The sequence below is a fragment of the Scleropages formosus genome, chromosome 6 (assembly GCF_900964775.1).
Source record: "Scleropages formosus chromosome 6, fSclFor1.1, whole genome shotgun sequence".
Classification (NCBI taxonomy): Eukaryota; Metazoa; Chordata; class Actinopteri; order Osteoglossiformes; family Osteoglossidae; genus Scleropages; species Scleropages formosus.
This window is the reverse complement of record NC_041811.1, coordinates 17,542,097-17,564,695: the sequence shown is the minus strand read 5'-3', so window position 1 is coordinate 17,564,695 and position 22,599 is coordinate 17,542,097. Positions and strand designations below refer to the sequence as shown.

At 35.8% G+C, this 22,599-nt stretch overlaps 1 protein-coding gene across 2 annotated transcripts in view; it reads right to left on the bottom strand.

The window, feature by feature from the left end:
• Positions 1–4,045: 4,045 nt before the first annotated feature.
• Positions 4,046–22,599, bottom strand: part of fcho2 (FCH and mu domain containing endocytic adaptor 2) — a 50,010-nt gene continuing 31,456 nt past the window's right edge. The window contains exons 15-27 of one of the 2 annotated variants that reach the window (XM_018736739.2): positions 20,778–20,802; positions 16,834–16,876; positions 15,473–15,540; positions 12,281–12,399; positions 12,059–12,188; positions 9,514–9,573; positions 7,464–7,575; positions 6,545–6,700; positions 6,218–6,350; positions 5,528–5,727; positions 5,024–5,088; positions 4,597–4,761; positions 4,046–4,288 (exon numbers count right to left, since the gene is read on the bottom strand). In XM_018736739.2, coding sequence (XP_018592255.1) covers positions 4,266–4,288; positions 4,597–4,761; positions 5,024–5,088; positions 5,528–5,727; positions 6,218–6,350; positions 6,545–6,700; positions 7,464–7,575; positions 9,514–9,573; positions 12,059–12,188; positions 12,281–12,399; positions 15,473–15,540; positions 16,834–16,876; positions 20,778–20,802 — 1,299 coding nt within the window. In that variant the 3' untranslated portion in view covers positions 4,046–4,265. The remainder of the gene's footprint in view (positions 4,289–4,596; positions 4,762–5,023; positions 5,089–5,527; positions 5,728–6,217; positions 6,351–6,544; positions 6,701–7,463; positions 7,576–9,513; positions 9,574–12,058; positions 12,189–12,280; positions 12,400–15,472; positions 15,541–16,833; positions 16,877–20,777; positions 20,803–22,599) is intronic. The other variant, XM_018736741.2, reaches the window with a different exon arrangement.

Genomic DNA, 22,599 nt, shown 5'->3' with positions numbered 1-22,599 from the left:
TATCCATCATCTTTGTAACAAAAACAAGGTAAATTACTCAGTGTTTTAGGTGCTGCTTGTCTGTAAAATTACGGCTAATAAAGTAACTAAAAGTTTAATGGAAATTGTTAATTGGCTAGTAACTGATTTAGCCAATCAACGGTTATGACCGATTTGGACAGTACGACGCAACAGCGATTCCTGCTTTTTTAACGGTCTTAGCCAACTGCAGGTCCCTTAACGCATGGTCATACAAGTACCTTTAGGATACATTGCGAGGAAACCCCTTTTTGGAGGGAAATCAAACAACTGTACATTGTAAATTAACATTTACAGTATTTAGAGTACCCACATTATTTCCACCTCAGTTATTGTATATTGTATATATTGCAGAGGCATAAAGCTGCGGTGTCTCCGATCACATGTTCATCCATTGACCCGTCATGGCCTTTTCAACGTTTTTTTCCATCTTCCTGACACTTAACTCCTACCTGACAGAATCCCCACCTAATCAAGTGCAGACACCACTCTATTTACATAAATTCAATTTACGAAATTTTTACCTGTCGAGTTGCACAATGTGTGGAACCAGACACCCTTGTGGGCTGGTGATCCATTCTGATCCGTAAAGGAAAGGAAAAATAAAAATAAGTAAAATAAATTTGATTTATGTTAATCCAGATTTCCATTAAAAAATTCCCAGCATACACATTATTTATGGATAGTGCTTTTATTTTATGCAAAACATCTGAGAAACAAGTCGGCGTTACCAGATAAGGCAGGAAGCTGCATCTTTCCAGTTCTTGCGTGTTTTGAGTTGCGAATGCATCTCCTCTCACTAGCGTAGTACTTTTTTCCCGCATATTTTCTACCCTTTTCATTATTTGCAATTCCTGGTGGTAAATTCGCGCTTGAAGAAAAATGAGAACTGTCTTAACACAAATTAATGGAAGAAGAAGAAAATGGAACACTCATTCAGTCCAACACTATTCTAAAAGGGACATCTCCCATCAAGTCTCCTATAATGTCCATACATAGTAAGAATATTAGATAAGAGCACTTTATACAATTAGAGAGACCACCATGTGTTAAATATGTGTCATTTAAAATTAAATTAGACCTCCATTAGGGACAGAATTAAATGATAAAAAGCACCATTTTTTTTTTAAATTTTATATTGGTATATTTATATACACACACACACACACACCCACCCACACATACGTGTGTGTATACATATACATATATATATTATATATATATATATACACACACACACACACACACACACACACACACACACACACACGTATACATACATATATATATACACACTATTTGAGGCACAATGAATTATAAAGTGAAGACAGAAGTTACAGAGATAATGTAACATTTACATTTTGAGAAATCATTTATATACATAGATTGTTTACTCTTCCTTTTGACAACATGTTAACATACAAACAACAGGAGATAAGAGCTCCAAATGCATTGGGATTTTACAAATGTTGTAGAGGCAGCATGTAGAGAGATTTCTGTGTAAAGAAGCAAGAACCAGCTCGCTAAATATACATAATATATATTCAGTTTCTGTAGACCTATACTTCAATTCTGTACTTGAAGCAGCCTGAAAAAACAGGAAAAAAAATAAAACAGCAACCTCTCCTGGATGGCACGGTGACATGCTGACTGCATTTATTCCCTCGATAACCACAGAAATATTTTGTAAAACTGTGACCCAATCATACTAGTGACATAGAAACTACCATTTTATTTTGGCAACCCAAAACAGAAAAGTTTCTTCATTTCCAATTTAAGGACCCTTCAGACTGACTTCACAAACTTCACAATAAATCTTAGGCAAGTTGCACTGAGGATAGAGCAAAGTAAAAATGTAAAATGCAAGCAACAGCTGGGGACATTTAAGCACTGTACAATAAGAGGTAATTTTCTTTGTGGGCATCAGAACCACAGTGTATCCTCATTTAAACACAGGCAAGTATGAATGGAAAGCCACAATAATGCAAAAACTCACCATTAAAATTGCTAAACAACAGGCTATATGTGGTTGTAAAGATTTTTTTCAGAGTCAAGTAAATTAGAAAAATTTACATACAAATATGTAGAAAACATTTTATCATATTAATAACAGAGAAAATTAATCCCTTTTAAAGGTAGTCTTTGTCTGAATAAGGCAGTAAAAGTTACCCCAGTATCACGTTTGGTAAAAAAAATTCAATATTCCTTAAAAAGATTAGAAACTGATGAACAACCCCCACACGACCAGTGCTTCTCTAAATTTTTCTTACAGATATTAAAAATTATGTACTGGTCAAAATGTAATATAAAAAGTAAATTCTCTCAACTGAGACAAATGGTATTTTATTGTGGCCTTAAAAAACTGTTCACCTGGGGATTTGTGATATAATCCAGTCAGAAACAACACAGAATGTGATGGAAACCATGAGCTAAGGAGCAAAAAAATGTTTGTGCAGTTATTTATGTTCAGCACTTTGCTGTCTCACTCCATCTGGCAGTGCTAGGATACTGCTGTAGTAAACTGTGTTATTAAAGCAAAGCACTAATAGATTAACAGTAAGCGCTATTTGTAGTAATTTATGCTTTGACATCAAGGTTTCTGGTTTCTTTAATTTCTCACATTTTTACGTTCTGCTGCTGCTTTGTTATGTCCTTCGGTTTGATGAGTAATTATACACATTAACTACTATTATTTATATCAGCACAATCACTTCAGGTGAAGTTTTAGCTTAAAGGCTTTAATTTTTGTTTACGTGTATTATTGAATATAAAATACATACTATAATTGTTTTAAATAAGATTTCTGTAATGCTTCAAACTGACTATCTATACTGTTGTGGCTTTCCCCTATGATTTGTAACACAACACTGCTAAAGGCATTCGGTCTTTTGATGAGATATACTTTTTTTTTTTTTTTTTTTTTTTAAAAAGAACAGCACAACACAAAGTCACATTGGACACATCAGTAGATGCCTTCAGTGTGTCTTTCGGCCTCATCACAATTTCATAAACCTATAGGTTCAGAATATCCCTAATTCTTGTATGACATGGACATGTACATTTTGACAGGGAGAAACTGTAAAGATAAAAACTCCATACAGAAAGTAAGGTTTTGAGTCAGATGCAAAATGGTCTGAAGAAATAAAGATATAAGAAAGATTCTCTATTAACAGCATATAAAAACAGTCAGAAAAACAAAAAAGGAGTATTTTTGCCCAAGCCTTTGATAACTTTGGAAGACAAATGCTGAAGGTTCGAAAACTTTGGAAGGTCAGATGTTATTATGTTCAAAGTATAGGCCTGCTGCATTTCCCTTAAAAATCCAATAAGCATAGTATGCATAACAGTAGGCACAAGAGTGTTCTTGTACTGTGCTACAAAGTAAAAAATATAAGAAAATGAGAAAAAAAATATTTTGATTACATATTTATAGTCAAAAGAGGCACTGGTTTCAAGTTGCAAAAACAACTGGACAGTAGGTTTTAAACAGTCACTTCTAAGTGCCACCAATGTACTTCTGCCACACATGTAAATATTTTCAATTTGAGACAGCTTATTTGAATCATTGCACATCATTGCAAGAATCACTGCAACAAAAACAAACATGTTGTGATCTGCTCTTGGCTGCTATACACACATTCAGCCTCCCTAATCCATTTTATAATGCTATTGTAACCCAGAAGAGAGACATACTAGGAAGGCATGCATCAACGTGTTCTCTTCATTTCATATCTTTCATTTAGAATTTCAACTGAATTCATTATTACTGCCAGAGTTGCAGTTAAATAAATGCAGGAGAAAAAAAAAGTCTAAAATACAAGATTGTTAGTGCAGATTTTAAGCAGTCTGATATACTGTATCCATATTACATATATTGTTAGTTATGTATATCAAACGCTACAGTTTTGACTTTATAAAAGTCTGAATAAATCAAAGTGTTACAAAGAATCTGTTCTATAAATTTCCTGACAGCATAGGTTTTTTTTTTTTTTTGCTTTCTTAAAACAGTGTTGAAAATTCAGTGCTAATTTCATGTAGTAAAAATATTTCTTCGGAAAAGGTGCATTTCAATTTATGCCAAGATGTTACAAAAATGGGAAGGAAAAAAAATCAAAGGTATTGCAAAAATCTTCAGATTTGCATATACCCTCCATAAATAGGACACAAAGAACAGAAAATTAATAAAATGCCAAAGAGATATTTTCATTAGTCAAACTGTGCTTCTTAGGACAAGAGGTCCTGCAACATCAGCAGTCCGCCATATACCGTCCTATATGAAAATGGGGAAAAAGGGGAAAATTTAAAAAACACATCACTTATGAAGAAATAATTTAAGGAAAAGCAAGACTGGATGAGAGTAATACGTTCATTAATTAAAGCAAGCGGGAAAAACTAAGTAGAATAAAGCCAGAAACACTGATATTTTGCAAACTGAAGATTAAGTTTACTGGTTATCCAGCTGTTATAGAATTTTGGTGGAAGATGCTGAAAAAGTGGTGTACGAAAGCTGTGGAGAGACTTTCCTGCTTTACATGAGGCTAAGACAACCTGTAAAAAACAAATATATTCAGATCTTACCTGTAGCAAATCTCTTTTTAACCAAGGAGAGTCTGTAGCCTGTTCCGACAAGCTCGAGATCAACTCCAGAGAGAGTACTACCTTCACTAAGAAATTGCACTGCAAGGGTGGCAGGGTTAGATGGTCCTTCTGAGAGATCAAACTTAGCCCTGAGGGATCCTGAACCTGAGCACAAAACAGATTCACCAGTCATCTTACTATTCCTCTACTTCAAAATACCACTGAATTCTAAAACCTATTGTAGGTGCAAATCAATATGTTTTAAAGCGGTAATGCAACCTGCCAAGTTTCAGTTCATTTTGTATAATATTCAACATTGATTCCAGCGGTATTTACATTAATTCAAAATACACTAGTTTTTTCATTTTACTGCAAACTGCATTACTCCTCAGATTTTTTTTTTTTTTAAAATGCTTTTTGTACAAACCTTCATTCTCAGATTTCTCTGAAATGTCACTTAACTTCCATAAGGATTTGTTCTGCTCTGAATTCCTGTTGTAAAGCAAACACACTTTTAATGAAAATTATTTGAAATGCTCAAAACAACTTTATCAACAGGCAAACCTAGACTGGTTCATAATTTCATTAGTCTACCAAAAATGCTCTCATCTCATTTGATTAAATATCTTCGCATACAGGTAGCAGTGACTGTGATTTATGCTCACAAACAAGAAAAGAAAAATCCCTACAGACAGAATTGTTGTAGAATTTGGTGTACATGAGGCCAGCCATACAGTATATTCTCGTTATCTACCAACACAATTATTGTAACGGTTCAAAATTAAAATTTCCATGTAATACCAATAGTCATTATATTCTGAAATTAAATATTATTTATAATATTTCTGTTAAGGAGCCAAATTTAAAGCATAGCAAAATATACCGACTCAGACCACCCTAGGATGTAACAAAGAATGTGTAGTCAACATACCAAACCGCAGGGGGAAGAGACTGCATGTTTGTAACCCCCCCATCCACAGGTACCAGCACCTGGACATTGCACAGAGGGCTTGGGCTAAGCATGGACTCCGGGTTGTATCTGTAGTCAACTCGCAGATCTGTGGTACCGGGACTGCACTTCCAGTACACAGCCAGGTTCAGCGGAGTTGACTGGATCCCATTAGAGGCAACCTGCACGGTGAAAAGCAATTAAAACTGTGTTAAACATTGCCTTGCACAGTTCATTTTAGCATTTTAGGTGAGGTAGGATTGAGTGCCATCAAATCAGCTCATTGGGTGATGGTGCCCACCTGCGCGAGTTTGAAGGGAGGGTACAGAAGTGGTTTACCATTGCCGCCTTCTGTACATGTCTTTGGAAGGCAAGCGCAGGGCGAACATGCCAAATGCAGCACACCCTGAGGTGGATTCAAAACTATGCCTGAGCGCACAGCCATTACAATGTGTGGTACCAGCATCACCCAATGTGCCTCTGTGCCTGTAATTTTTGTTTTTAAAGAACTTGGAACCAAAGCTTGATCATTCGTCTCACTGAAAATCGATACTTTCAAATAAAGATGAAATCGCTCTGGAGTAGTTGGGGCCCTCCTTATGCTACTTTCGATGATAACGGAAATTATGAATGAGCCACAGAAAGAGTGCACAGGAAGAGAAAGGGCCTTGCCTGGTACTTTAAGATATCCACATTGTAGTAGGAGGCAGCAGGATTTTGCTCAGATGCTTTCCTGAGGTAGGCAGTGAGATTTTGCATGTTCAGCCAGAAGTCCTTGGTGCTAGAGTCACTTTGTGAGGGATCACTGGTTTGCACAAAAACAATGAATATGTAGTTAAACACAGTCCACTAATAAATTAATTTTGTGTTGGGGGAAAAAGTAAGAAAGATTACTTGGATGCTCTCTCTTATTCAGCTTTAAAAAGGCAGAATTGCAGATGAATGGAAAGAAGTGTTAAGGTTGGTGTAATAAGTCTTTAAAAATAGTGTACTTCAGACCTGTACAGTATCTGCTGGTTGGGCAAGATCTGCTCTAACTTGTTAGTGTTCTTTAGCTTGAAGCTCAATACAGCAGGGGAAGGGTTGCTGGTGAAAATTTTGATGATGCCACTTGGGAAAGAGAGTGTCATATCGCCTGTGATTTTAACAATGCACCTGCCAAGAAAAAAGTGAAAATTTAATAAGCAATCATGATAAAGATCCTGTGAACTCATTATTATTATTCTCAAATTATAACTGAACTTAAACTAAACATTTCATTTCATCGTTTGTTGAGAAACAGCTATCCATACAAATTTTGCAGTGAATTTTTTTTTTATAAACACTGTGATACATGGGAAGAAACAAAACATTTAGCTGAAATATAAAGCTGTCAAAGGCTATGTTATGCACACAATTTCCTCTCATTAACAATAGAAGTGTGCCAAGTGGGTGAAAATGTTTAACCTAATAAAGCTACGTTTGCATTTATTTTTGTAGATGATTAAATTGTTCGCTTTTAAAAATCTGCCGCTACTACGGAACAGAGTTATGCAATGTCCTTTTAGGATTTTGCACTCGAGAAATTAAACAATAAAAGCATGTGTTTTTATTGTCTGTGTCTGTCATTTCCCAGAGGGATTTATACATTTTGAAATAATGATGTTGAGGAAAGAAATATAACTTTCCATGTGCTGTCGAGCGGGAAAAACAGCTGAGTTGCTCTCAAAATCAGAAAATGTACACCAGATTCAGCTTTAATGACAGGACTGCGTGTGCCAAATAAACACTGAGGTCTCAATGCAGAAAACAACATTTTAATAAGGCCTTTTCATAGGCACTCAACACCTGCTTTTGGGTTGGAGTACTTTGAAGGACTCTGAAGGACTTCTCCTTCAGCGGTTACTCCTGAAAAGTGAGGAAGTCATGTGAAACTAACTTTGCGGGATCAGCGCCTTTGAAGTAGGCATTAACTGATTCTGTGAAGGCCACTGCAATGGGTAGTGAGTCCTGGGATGCCAGTGTAATGGGACTGGGGCCTCGCGAAATCCCTGCAGGAGGGGAAGAAGCGGGGGGAAAGGAAAAAAAAAAAAAAAAAAAAAAAAAAAAACACAGGAGAGGTTGACACAAAAACATATACATGTAGTTTCACACACCTACTGAATGACCAAGTTCATCAATACTAATTTGAGTAGCAGGTTTGCAGGCGGAGTTCCATTTTACAATTTCTGGTAAAATGCTACATGTAAGATATTGGATATATATTTTTTTTAAAGATGTATGAGTTACACATAACACAGAAAAGTAACAGTTTGAAAAAGTTTAAAAAAAAAAAAAAAAAAACACAAATTGAAGATATCTCCCAAAAGTGATTTCATGCAGTAAGCTGAAACTAAATCAAAGGCAAAAGATGATATAGACACTCCTCACTTAATGACCTACCTGTTTAACGACCGCGCGGACGTATGACCAGCTCTCTGACCAGTCGGTACTGTACGCTGTACGAGAACTTTGGTCGTGGAAACGGCAACGCGGCATCTCAGCATCAAGCATCTCGGCTCGCATCACCCTTTCTCAGTCTCAGTCTCGTTCCCACAGTCGGTCAGTGTTCACTACACTAGCGTTCGCAATCTCCAAGACTACATATTTCGTCTAGAAATTTGTACTTTATTGCGCACCCCATAGTACAAGATGTCGACCAATTTGATGAAATCATCGAGAAAGGCGGCTACCGTCCGGAACAGATCTTCAACGTGGATGAAACCGGACTTCTTTGGAAGAAAATGCCCAAAAGGTCCTACATACACGGAGAAGCTAAAACAATGCCCGGTTTCAAGGCTTTTAAGGACAGGGTCATGTTGTTGTTGTTGGGAGGAAATGTCGCTGGGTTCAAGTTAAAGCCTTCCCCCTCATCTATCGCTCCGAGAACCTACGTGCACTGAAGCAGGTTAGTAAGCACACACTACCAGTACAGCATGCTTGAAATATCGGTAACGGGCGGCTCCTCGCATATCGACCAATTCGCTTAACGACCTAGTCGTAGGAACAGAACTCAGTCCTTAAGTGAGGAGTGTCTGTACTGTAAACCATGTTATTCTGAAAAAGTATTCAAACTCTCTACTTCATGTTTAAAAAATACTTCTGAAAAAGCAGCGAAATGAAGAAATGCTCCATATATTCCAACTGACATTGAAGTCACTGTAAAAGACACAAGTTTGGAGGATACCAGGCCTGTGACACTATGCTGTTTTCACTGTTAACTGACACAGTGTGCTTTCAATCTAAACAGAAGGGAACTGCCAAAAATGGTATACAAATGACAAAACCACTTTTCTGGGCAATAACAGATTTACCTGCGTACAAAAGAAATAAAACCATATTTGTAGTATGTTAAGTGTTAATTTGTTTAAAATAAAAAAGAACAAATGTCTCTAGCAAAGACATGCACAGTACACAGCCATGAAGCACTGAAAAGTCAACCCTGTTTCAGACAAAAGCACTTCAAATTATACGTTTTGTGCTGGTCCTTGTGGTTGTGACTGACGAATCCATTTTTTTCACCAGTAACTCATACAATAACATTTCAACGAAGACCCGGAGACTTGACTTAGTAGCTGAAATGGTTACGTTCAAGGTTGAAATATCTAAAAGGTACTCCTAGTTATCACAGTTAAGGTTAAGGTTGGAGATGGAAAAGGTTGTCTTGCTTATAATACAGTAGCTTGCAGTTAGGTTTGAAAAGGTGAAATCTTAATATTCTCCCCTTAAACATTAAGGTATTAACAGCGAATTTCATCACTACACTACAAAGTCATAGATCACCTAGCAAAATACTGAGGGACAAAGTGATTTTCCCATCAAAACCACAATGATTTGCACAAAAACGCCATATTCAGATGCTTCCTTTTGAGACCGAGCTTGAAAAGCAGGCACATCCACAAGTGTTAGTACCAGGTAGAGAGCAAGAAGCTGAACCACTGTTACTCTACCTGCTGGGGTCTCACAGCGCCTTTCAAAGGTGGGCAGTTTCCCAATGAACACATCCTCATCTTTGACATCGAAACAGAGGCCAAAGGAAACCAAAGCAAAATTCACAAAACACACAAAAAATTAAAGCAGACATCATCAAACATGGTGCTCGTTTTGGTGGTGTTTCATCTGGACTCCCAGCCCAGGTGGACACAACTTTTAGTGTTCTGTGGTTGCTTCCAGCTTTTCACGCCTTTATGTAGAGTTAGTTACAGTATTTGGCCTATTTATACAGTTGGGTACTTTTTTCTTTCTACTGAAACAGTTCAGTGTAAGTATCTTGCGTAGTGCTACTAGAGGAGTACCAGAGGTTGGGAGTTGAACCTGCAACTACTACATTATTCTACCACTACAAGTTTTGCTCAACTGCTGACTATACAACAAAACTAAAAATAGCCCCATGTTTTTTTTTTTTTTTTTTTCTCTTCAAGATGCCATCAACACATTCTAATCAGATAATTTTTCCACAAAGAAATGGTCAAAAAAACCTAATAAATCAAATGCCAGATAATCTGAAGCAGAAATTCAAAGTACAGAAAATAAAGAATTACAGTACATCAAATAATTTAAATATTATTATACACTGTAGACCAGACACAAGGCAAGGTTATATTGACTAAGGTTAAGTTATATAACAAAGCTTGGGCCCAAATTGCAATCCCGTTTTTCACACACTACAGTTAATTGATCTGCAATTTGTTCCAGTGTATTTACCAGTCTGGTGAAGATTTAGAGTTGCTGATTTTCACATGCACTAACAAGCCTTAAAAAAATGACTCTTTCAACGGATGGAATCAGGGAATGCAGACAAAATTCATATCCTTCATTTGAAATAAATTGCTGAAATAGCAAAAAAGAAGAAATACGAGAATGTTAAGCAGTTAACTGTCAATCTTTAGCTGCTTACTGATGTTTTTTTTTTTAATTGATAATGGCAGCGTTCAAGTATTTTTTTCTTAACTGCTCTTAGCAATAAATAAATAAGTAAATAATCTTTAATTCCAGAATCATGTGTCATTAATACATCTTCATTTTTGCTCATTGAATGTATAATAATCACTATTAGTAGTAACAGCCTTTAGGCTGGTGGTTTCTAACTGTCAAATGTGAAAAATCTGGAAGTTTACTTCATAAATATTAAAATTTTTAAATTTTGGACCCTATCGCTTGCATTGTATCAGTTCTACGGAATATAAATTAATGTGTGTTTATACACACAGTTACAATTATAATGTTTACTTTGTTTACAAGGCTTTATAATTGACTGAAGTACCTACAAAGCTTATAATAGTAATGGAACTTGAATGTAATTAATCTTACTTCATAGTTCTATAAGTCAAACTGATAATACACACCTGGTTTCCAGAGACAATAACTAAATTACAATGAATAATATTTAATAAAATGCATATCTATGAGTAGCCAAAAAACAAAATAACCAAAGCTCAACTACTGCATTCTTTTTGATAACAAGTCGTTCAACAGCAGCGATTCTACACAGCAATCCTGTACAATCTGAACCTGCCTGGAGCACTGGCTTGATCTTTATATACAAACTCCAGAAAAGCCTTTACCACAGCCATTACTCCGGCACTCTATGTGAATGTTTGTGTGCTTTATTGAAATTTAAAAAAAAAAAATTGTAGGAAGGTCATCAGGATTAATCTATCCTGCATTTTATGCACCTACTCAAGTGAGGAACATCGATGCATCACGTGGAAAATAAACTAGGTTTACTTAAGAATCACATGTCTGCAGGCATGTCTCTTTCTCTCAATGTAATGCACAAATTGTATTTTTGCTGAGATGTACATCGTTTTGGAGAAAAGCATCTGCTAAATGAATAAATTTAAAATGTAAATGTAAACCAGGTAAATTATTTGCATGCCTTGTCCCAACAATACTTCACATAATGTAACTGAACGGGGATGTGAGTGGCAGGCACCTCCAACCATGGTGATGCTAAATGGTTTTTTAATTAATGGTTTTGCTCTATGAAATGCTTCAGTATTGTTGAGTGCTGCAGTAGATGAATAATGGAATCAGAGCTGTTGGTATGTTCTTGACTTCATGTACTGTAAAGCTGAAATGCCAAGAGAAAAAAATCTGCACAGAAATGTTGAGGTTAAGTGTCTGTCTATGGCTTAAATTAGTGTAAAAGAAAAAACCCGTTATGCTTTCCATTAGCAGTTGCAACTGTTTCAGTATAACACAGCTTCCAATAGAACTGGTACTGTTTACCCATCTCAGATCATGTTCCAGAAATTCATAGATCTCAAATAAAAGTATGTGTATCTACATTTGTTTCAAGTGCATGAGTAAGCCATACTGAACGGCTGTTTCATATGACGTTTGAGCTTTCATTTTCAAAGACTCGATCAACATAAACGTAATGTGAGCACCCCTGAACTGAAAGGGAAAGGACAAACAAATATTCCCTTTTGGCACCCTAATAATAGAGAACAATGACTGCACCACTTTTTGTCTTGAGGATAGAGCACTCACCTACTGTTGGGGTGTTTCCAGCACTCAGGGAGGCATTGGAGGACAAGGAGGAGGAGCTTTCCGCACGGGCCAGGGGTGCGGCTGGAGGAGGGCTTGCATTGGAGGTCTTTGGAGGGCTGAATGGCCTGACCTGGTGTTATGTTGAATATAATGAATTTCCCAGTGTACCAAATTCTACCTTTCTGTGTAAAAGCATTTGCTGATGTTTTAACCAACACTCACTATTTCATTGATGCCTGCAAGCTTGCCTGCGGGAAGCTTTGGTCTGGAGGATGGCCGTGGGGGTGGCACTATGGTTCCTGCAGCCAGAGGGGTGGAGGGTCTGGCCGGTACTGGCAAAGCTGTATGGATGGGGGTGAACAAGTTACTCAAATAAGCAAAGTCAAGGAAGAAGAAAGAAGAGAGGGAAAGAAAAAAAAAAAAAAAAAAAAAAAAAACTCATAGCACTTGCAGGCATGAAATACAGATGATCCTGACATTGAGAAAATATCCTTTGGAGATAAAATAAAACACCACTGAAGATTCAGACTTGCAGCAATCAATACCAAAACCTCACAGAAATACAAGTCATAAGTAATTCATTCACAAAAAAAGAAAAGAAAAAAAAACCTCACGGCATTCCACAACACTCAACAAAACCATCAATCCAGGTTCAGCAACCAAAAATATGAAAACATTTCATATGTTTTACACACTAGGAACAACAATCGTTAACACAGTAAGATTATATGGAATGTGATCATATCAATGTGCAGAAATTCTTGCATAAAAGCAAATAACAAATGAAAAGGCAGAAACAAAAGCAAGACAATCAGAGCCCCATTCAGGCCACACACGGCATGCTTCTCGTTACCATGGTGCTTCTGCTCAGCTGGGGGTGTCAAGCTCTCATCCCCTGAGTTTGGAGAGAGCTTTGGGGGGCTTCGGGACTCTCCAGAAAGCAGGCCACTGCCACGCATGATGCTGTTGTACGGGTCGTTCGGGTCATCGGAGAAGAATTTGATGGATTTTGCTGTCGGCCGCAATGGCGGCCTCGAGGGATCCCTTGCACTAGAGCTGAGCTTCCTGCATGCTGCAAATTCGTCGTCAAAAGCTATCCACTGGCTCTGGGACCAGGACATGGAGGAAAAGACGTCTGCAGTGTCAGCTGCTGGCTTGGCAGCTGTTGCCATGGCAGCGCTCACCATCTCTGGCTGCATGGGGGGTGTGCTTTTAGCGTCTCCTAGCGGATTTAGTCCCATCGGAGGCTTGTCTACTAAATCCCAAGGTGACGGAGTGGAAGAGGCACTGAAAGGGGGCCCATCTTTACACACCATCATCTTGGCTGAAGAGGAGAATGACAGTCCAGAGCAGCACAGAGTGAAAACCCAGCAGATGAGAGCACAGAGCAGAAAACACCCAGAAAATTAAAGATTCTCACTGGATTTCAACACTGCAATGTCTATGGGAACACTGCCTTCCAGTTAAAAGTCAACAGCAGCACCATGCACAAAAAATGCAACTGAAGATGATTCCAGGATGCATGTAAATATGCAAAAATAAAAATAAAAAGAAAAAAGCCCTTCAAAACCATTAAAAGCAGCCTTGCACATTAAAATAACAATACTGTGCAATGGCAAAAATATTCTCATTTAAATATTAAGATGTTATAAATAAAATATAAGCATGTAAATAGAAATTCAAGAAAAAAAAACTTTTCAAAAGGCTCAAAGATCACCAGAGCTTAATATTTTCATTTTAGTTGAACATGATATTCAAATGCAATCGTTAGTATAAGAATGCTTTAAAATTAAATGTTTAAAAATCTTACCAGAAAGCCAAGTTTTAAAAGATGCTCTCAAAATTAAAGAAATTGTTACATTGTTATGTTTGCCCGTTATTCTTTAGAGCATTTAACACAAGCTGCTATATACTGTACACCGGAAAAAACTACACAAAACACGTCTTTTTTGTTTGAGTATAATCATGGACGACTTCCATCACCTCCGAGACTAAAAAAAACCTGAACGCTGGAAACTTTCCTACATTAAGGATCTTTACCATGAAAAAATATAAACCGATTCTATGATAAAAAGGTTAATAAGATTTTGTATTAGTAAGATGTTGGTTTCAGTGCAAACACAATGATTATTTATAGAGAGTTATTTCTTTTCTGGAAGCACATATTCTCATTATTTTACCTGTGTCACTAGAGGAGCAAACTTCACATTCTTTAGTTTGAAGAGAGGAAAGAAAGTTTGCTTGGAAAAGGCAAACCATTTCTGTGGAGTCTAATCAAAGGAAAGCATGGGGGAGGAGGTCAACAGATATTTCATAAATAATGAAAAACAAAGCTTTACAGCAAAAGATCACCCCCACCTTTCAAAAGACAGACCAGTGTAAGGAGAATTATAAACGGCAAGGAGGGATACTGTACTAATAATACGTTGTACCTTTATGCTAATTTTTTTGGTACATTTTATCGTTCATCATGCAAAGGCTTAAGGCCTGCGCTTGCGTTAACATCATTGCTGTTTGACAAATACACGTCAGTGGTGTTATAGACAGCCCTTCTGACTGCTTGAGGTGCCAATTAACTATGGATTAAGACTAGGACCAGTAAGGGTCACTGCCAACATGATTCTCCTTAACCGGCAGTGTCACACAGCAATTCGTGTGATTCCAGTCTGGCTAAACAAGTGCTGAACATTTTCTATGGAAACTCAAGGCAAACGGACGTAAGAAGTAACCACCCACACGTGGCAGTACTCACAGCTGTAGACAGCCAAATGCACACTGAACAAAACTGCGAGAGGATATGCTCATCACATGTTGGGTCTCACAGTTGACCAAACAAAATAAAACAAGACTGAATAATGCTGAGCTTTTCCCCAACATTGAAAATGTTTTTGGTGTAACAAAACAGAACATATGAGTGGAATAAGCCTCGTATAACATTTACATATTTACAGGTGTGTTGTTCATTTGCCAGAAGACACCTTCCATCAAAAATTGTTCATGTCTCAAAAATGTTAATATCTTTATTAACTGCAAAGGTTAATTTACAAGCACAATTATATAAAAAAAATTAAAATACAAAATTCATGCCAAAGAAATTGCAAAGTTATGCAAAAAATTAAAAATTAAAACAGCAAATTACAATATCAAAAATAAATGATGAATAGGCGAAGTAGTAAAATTATTATTATTATTTTATTTTTTTTTTAGGAAAAAACGAGAACCATCTATAGCTTATTTTTTAATGATTTAAAAAAAATCAGCTTAAAATAATCTTTGTCCAGCTAAGGATGCAAATTTGTATTGTTGGTTAAAAAAAAGTTACAATAAAGTGCAAAATGGGGATCCCCTCTCAAATTTTTCAAGAACAAAGAATGCTGACAGTATTTCTCTGCTGGGAAGCAGTGCCATTGTTACCTGTGGATGAGGACATGGAGGGGCCGAAGGGATCCAGGGACAGGAGGTCATTACTGGCCAGTCTGTTGCTGCAGTGAAACAGCAGAATGAGTGTCTCAGACAGCGTGAATAAGAATGCAACAAACTAAACCTTTATCAGTAGAGCAAAGAATGACATAAATCAGACACCGTGCATCTATGATGACCAGACCCACTGTCATTCATAGTATTAAACGAACTGTCAAAGGACACAAGCTGTTGCTGTTTTGTGCTTTGTGTGTTTGTTGCACTATTGGGGTTTTTAATAAAATACTCCATAAGGTCCACTCATGCTGCCTCATACCTGGTCGCTTCCTGAACCTGGCACACCACAATATTTTAAAATAATGTGTAATAATTGCTTTCTTTTGTCCATAATGTTGTATGATGCAGAGCACACAGAGTAAAATATACACATGTATTTATTTTACAGGTAATTTACATTTATTATTTACCTGCACCAAAAATACAGAAAACTGAAAAGCCGCATCTTCTTTATTTTAGGTATGTGTTACAACAGATGTTTTAGGTCAACATGTGCAAATAATTAATGAATATCAAAATTATTCTTTGTATGCCTGGTATGAGATTGCCTCACCATTGCATGCAGTGATGCCACAGTTCAATTTACCATACTGTGCAGGGTAGCAAGTGAGGCTATTCAAGTAAATACAGCTGTGCCCACTGCTGTTTTTGGCACTATCATCAAATGCTTATTTTAATGATTAAAAGCAAAGAGAATAACGTCACAACTTCCATCACCGCAGATTCAACGATGAAAGGACCCACACTTTATAACCACACAATTTGAATGAAATAAAGTGTTTAGATTCTATATGAGGACAACATAGTTAATTTTCTAAACAAGCGATGTTAATAATAAAAGTCACAGCTGACGTAATACTTAGGTCTGAACATAAATGAGACAAGCTAGCAGAAGACATGTTGAGGCAGTTAAAAGAAAACTATAATTTAGAAGCACATGATAGTTCCCGATGTTTTTCATCCAGAAGAGAATCTTGGGGCTTATGTGACATCCATTATATTTAAGACCTTGGATTACAATACTCTAAGGTTTTATGTACAGAAACCTCCAAAATTTTGGAAGAAATAAAAATATATGTACATACATACATACATTCCATGAATGGTGAGTACTTTGTCCTAACAGCTGTGAGTTTCTATGATTCTCTGATTGTACTGATCAAGCATAAAGTCAAACAGCTGCAGTAAAGCTAACTAGGTGTAAAGGAAATGGTAAAATCATTATATGGCAATTTAATCATAATTTACTCAAAACAGAAATTTCTGTAAGGCTTAAATATATTTTCACAGGTACTTACTCATTGCAAGATGCAGGCATCCGGGATCTCACCAACTCTTCACCTATTCCAAGACAGACACAAAATTTAAATGACAACTACTTTCACATTTGATCAGCATGATTTAAATTTGTAAATCACATTGTTAGAGAATTTTGTAGGAAATACCAAACGTATGAAAATAAAAAGAAATAAAAATAAAGAGAAAATCAAAATAAAAGGAAAACAAACCAAAAGAAAATTCACAACACTGAACCACTCACATTTAAAAAAACAGCACTGGTGCCGTTTCCAGATAGTGAGACAGGCAAACATGTTTATATATTTAATACAAGGATTTTCAGCCCAAGTTCTGACATCCCCCTGTGTCTACTGGTTTTTGTTGTAGCTGATCCCTCAATTTAGCCTTTAGTCTTTCAAGCAATGCTGATTCAATGCAGACTGGAAGTTTTAAAGCAAAACTTATTACCAGATTTTGTGAAACAAATTATAGTTCAGAAAACTATTAAATGCATTAACTCAAAATGCAAAGCTGCTTTAACTGAGGCAGATGATCATTCTTAAATCTTTAACAAAACTGAACAGATTCGTATTGAATCTCTTCCTTTATTTAATTTCCAAAAACGACAATAATCTTTTAATTTAAAAAAAAAAAAAAAAAAAAAAAACACAATTACTGACTGTGTATAAGAAAAACACAGTCCACAACAATTAAAAATGATGATTCTTCAGCTAATATGTTCAAATTATTTGAACTGCATGAAGCATTCGACACTCCAGTCAAAAATTACAAGCTCAGCTGGAAGACCAGCACACAGGGGGTCACTAGGGTCGAGCAGAAAAACCAAGATTTAGTCAATAAAAAAATGAACATATCTGCAACATGGCAGTGTTCCTTTTTGAGACCCTGTGCCAAGTTGTAGTGCATCTGAAAACTGAAAAGAAAAACGTTTCCAAAAGTTGTCACTGGCAAGATGCATTTCCCTGCAAAATTGTGGCTACGAAAGGCAATAAACGGCATATTGCCATCTGCTATTATGAGATCACATTTGAGGGTTTTCGCAAATATTATAAAAACCCATTAATGCATCTGTCGATTCCTACGTAAAAGATTTAAGATGTCAGACAGTTTGGGATTTAGAAACGGCTGGCAGCGATACAAACAGCTGGTGACTGGGAACCTGGAGTGACTTCAAAGAATTAGAAAAATCATGAGCTCTGTATGCTTCTTGCCACTGTCCACTTTTGGAAACTTTTTCAGCTTTGTAGAAATAATTTAAAGCTTTAGTTTTTCAGTTAAAATATGGTTTTTGTTAGTTCATTATTCAGTTTTGTATATGACCTTATCTACAGTTGAGTACTCTATTGAAAAGTAAAAGAGTAAAGGGAGAATGCCTGCTTATAGCCCATAAACAAAAGAGCAGAGAAGGTGCCATAAAAATTCAAATCTTAAAGTGATTACTGTAGAAACATATGATTCTTCATAAAAAATAAACTGTTGACAGACAATACCACAACTTTATTACTTCACAGTAAATCCATAAATTCCTTTACATTTTAGAGGCCAAATCATTTTAATTCAAAATTACATTCCATGAAAGACCTGGATTTAATATTTGAATAATTATAAACCAATGACAATTTTGGTTTTTAAATTTCTGCGCTACAAAATCTTGAGGAAATGATAGTTATCTAAACAGTACAAATATCTGGTTTACTTTAATATTAGTTTGTTAATCTGTGAATATTTCATATTATTTAGAATAATTCAGTACATTTACTTACAGATTGGCTATTTCACTATGCCTCCTGATATTTATTGATGTGTTTCATGACAGTCAATTACTTAATATGCAATACCATATGAAATTTCATATTTATTGCAATTAAATACAAGAAACATTACTTAGAAAGTGTGCATTTGTCCACATATTTAGAATTCATTAGCAGCCCGTTAACTAATGCTAACTTGTTTAATTCACCCGTATAGGAGTAGGAGCTAAACATTATACTTTCTCCCAGATATCTGAGCACTGTTTTACAAACAGCACTCAGCCATATTTCAGTTCTCCCCAGAGGGGCTGATGGCCCTGGATTCTCTACCTTACACTTACCACTGCCTACAAGACTTGTTGAGCAGCAGTGTAGCAATTTCATGATTTCATGTCAAAGTATACTTTAGATCCCATACTTTGTCTGGTTCCCAGTCTTTATTCAAATATACATTTTTCCTAACAGTACAGTTTGGTAGAATATAAGTCTCTTTCAGGAGGACTGACTAGAACTACAACAGAAGCTGTTGAGCTACAGATATTGTTCCACAGCTGTAGCTAACTAAACATTTTCTTGCAAAGAAAAAGCTTCTATACATGTGTGTTCAGTTCTTTTGTTGAGTTAAGGTCACATACACTTCCAGTTAAAAAAAAAAAAAACACACACAATGGTGTTAGATTGGAACATTAGAAAATGAGTAATAAACGATAACGGAAACAAGAGTTTTTCTATGTAGCTAAATATTGATTTAAGAATAACAACAAGTACATTTTATCATTAACTTAAGCATGTCTTTTATGGCATCACTGTCACACTATAAACATCATTTTTACTGAATACTTAATTTGACACAAGACATCCTTCCGTTTTGTTGATTTCCATCTCTAGTTTATTCTGACCATTTTCTCATGGCACAGATGGGTGTATTATGTTTAATGCCAGGGGTTGTCGAAAAGCAAGGCAGTTCATAATGCTTCAGTGTGCATCACAGAACATTTCCTAGTAATCTGAATTCATTATTCTACTTTCCCTTGACAATATTAACCACACAGCTTCACACTGTTATAAGACTATTCCTACTGATTGTAATTATCATTCATAACATTAAAAGCTGTAAATGCTGATTAATTAAAACTTCACTTTTTAGAATTGTGTTCTTATACTTTTTCAAGCTTCACATGCTGACAAAAGAATTCTAAAAGCAGTCAACATACAAATATAAAACTTGTGAGCACGTGCATAATGGAATGTTACATAATATATAAGAACTTTAACTTTGAGTGAAACAACAAATAATCAAACTTATAGAGAAAAATAGCACAAAATACATGGCATCTGATAAAGCTCTGAACCAAAAAAGTCCACAGGGTAGAATGTAGAATAGTGTAACGTCTCTACTGTATGGAAAAGAGCCATAATGCACAGTTACTGTGAGGCCTCTCAGCTGTAATGTTCATGTTACATGGACCTGAGAAATACGTGACACAGAAAAGACCCCCAGCACCGCAAGCAAGGATCTGCTGAAGCATGGGTACTTACCTGAACCCTGAGATTGACTGTCTAATGAAGTTTGTGAATATAGTCCAGATAACCCTAGGTCATGTAAAATGCAGGTTTCTCATTTTGTAAAGTTAAACCATATTATGTTACAAGCAGTCCATTTTAAAAACCAAAATAAGGGAAAAATTACAATTTATGTACTAATAAGACAGGCAACTCTTTTGTCAATGTTTACAACAGACTTTGTTAACTGCAATGTATTAACATTGTTAAGCTTGTAAAAATATCTAATTTCAGTTATCAAGATCTTGTGTAATGAGCAAAAGATTAGTCAACAAGTATATTTTGTAGAATACATACATTGTGTAATTTATATCATTGCTAGATTTCCTTAAAAATTCCATTTTAGTATATAACCTATACATGAAAGCAGCTACATGCAAGTATACAATCCTAAAACATGTAGAATGAATAAATATTTAAATAAACAGAAATTGTTGTTACCCTAACCGCGGAGACAATCCTACATCACAAAAACAAATATATTATAAAGTTATTGAATAGAAATTCATTACTGTATTCTTGACATTTTGACCTATCATATATTTCAATCAGGGACTTCGAGAGAAACCTCTGTATGTATGGATGGATTTTTCAGTAATTACACTGACAAATGATTCAAAGACACTTACTGGATGTATTCTTTCTCATCTGGCCCTGAAAAAGACAGAATAGAAATTTAAAAAATAAAACTAGATATTAACTGAATGTCAATTTAACACATACCACACAAAATATGAATTATACCCTTCACATGTCATGAAATCAAAGCATTCCATGTACGCTGCTTTCAGGAAACAAGCATAAGTGAAAAAACTGTGAATAAAAACAAAGTGTAGAATTTTTTGTTTGGAGGGGGCTGGGATAAAGAAAAAAGACAACACACAATTACAACACCACCAGGGCATCTTGTGGAGTCAGAAACATGATGGAAGACCAACAGACTGTAGGCCAGCTGCTTGGCATTCAGCAGCAGAGATGAATGAAGAATACAAACTGATCCTATGTTGAACTGTACCACCCTTCTTTGAGAAAACATTGTATCTCAGACTAATAAATGTTCACATTATCAGGGCTGCAGAGATCTGAACAAATGTCATTAGGTGGGAGGAAGTTATACTCCAAATAAGTTCAAAGTTCAGTAATATCAAAGGGAAACAGACTGGCAGTTTTCGCCGATTCTGTCTCATATCTTACTGTTGTTTCACATTGGATAAACACAGTGAATGCAAAACATACTGTCTCCTTGCTATTAAGTTTTCAATCATAGATTATATGCTTATGTAACCAGCTATCTACTTGCTCTGTGTTCATTTGGGGGAATTTATTGCTGAACCCCTTGAAATTACATATATTAATAACTATCCCCTGCAGCAAGGCATTTTTCTTCTGAGTGTTAAAAAGACAATAATTTAACATAAAACTGAAACACATGCCAGGCAGTAAATCTAGGGTGAAAAACGCACTAAGGCTGGAGACTATGTTTAACCTTGTAGAACTATCGGTCCTGATCAGAGGAAAAAAAAATTCATATCTCAAAAAGATGGAACTCTAAATCATGACGGGTAAAGCGCTGCAGATGAGTAACGTACCATTTTGGAGTTGGGTGGAAATTTTGTACATCAGTTTTAATAAAGCATTTCAAAAACGTTACAGGAAATATAGTTAAACCGTTAAACCACTGAAGACTTATAAAGCTACAGTTGCTCCCACAGGCAGAGACAAGCAAATGGGTTCAATTACCATTTTCTGGCCACACACTGCATTTCCACTGTTATTTTAATAAATAATTGCACAAATCGGAGCTGGAGAAAAAGTTTTAAAAAAAATTTACACCAGATGATGTAAGCATTTCATAACATACCTTTCTAGCTTGGCAACAATCAGCACAACACGCCCATCAGCATAAAAATTTTATGACTTTTAGAAAAAAGAAAAAAAAAAAAAAAACCAGCAAGGATTATAAACAGCAGCAAAAAAAGTTATTCATTTCTTAAAAAAAAAAACTATATTAAAAATCATCTGTGGAGCAAAAGAGTATAACTTCATAAAACTTAAATATTTATTAGCTAGTTAAGAAGATCAAATATCTATAAATGATCCATAAATAAAATAAACAGCATCTGAACATGCCTTATAAAAATGCACAGCTTTCATTGCTTAGATTAGCTTTTTTTTTTCCTCTTTAAAACTGAAGTCATGTTATCATTTCAATCTAGATTTTATTGCATTTTCCATCAGGTTAAATAAAAAACAACATAACAGTATAACACACACACAGTCCCTTACACGCAGAATGAAATTTAACTCCCTCAAATAACTGGCTTCAAACTGAAATCTGAACACACCTCAGACATTTTGTGAAGTAATATAGACACAGTAACCAAAGGAAACTAGTTTAGAGCCATCAAATATTACTATCCACACAATGCATCTTTGTTTTATATTAAATAT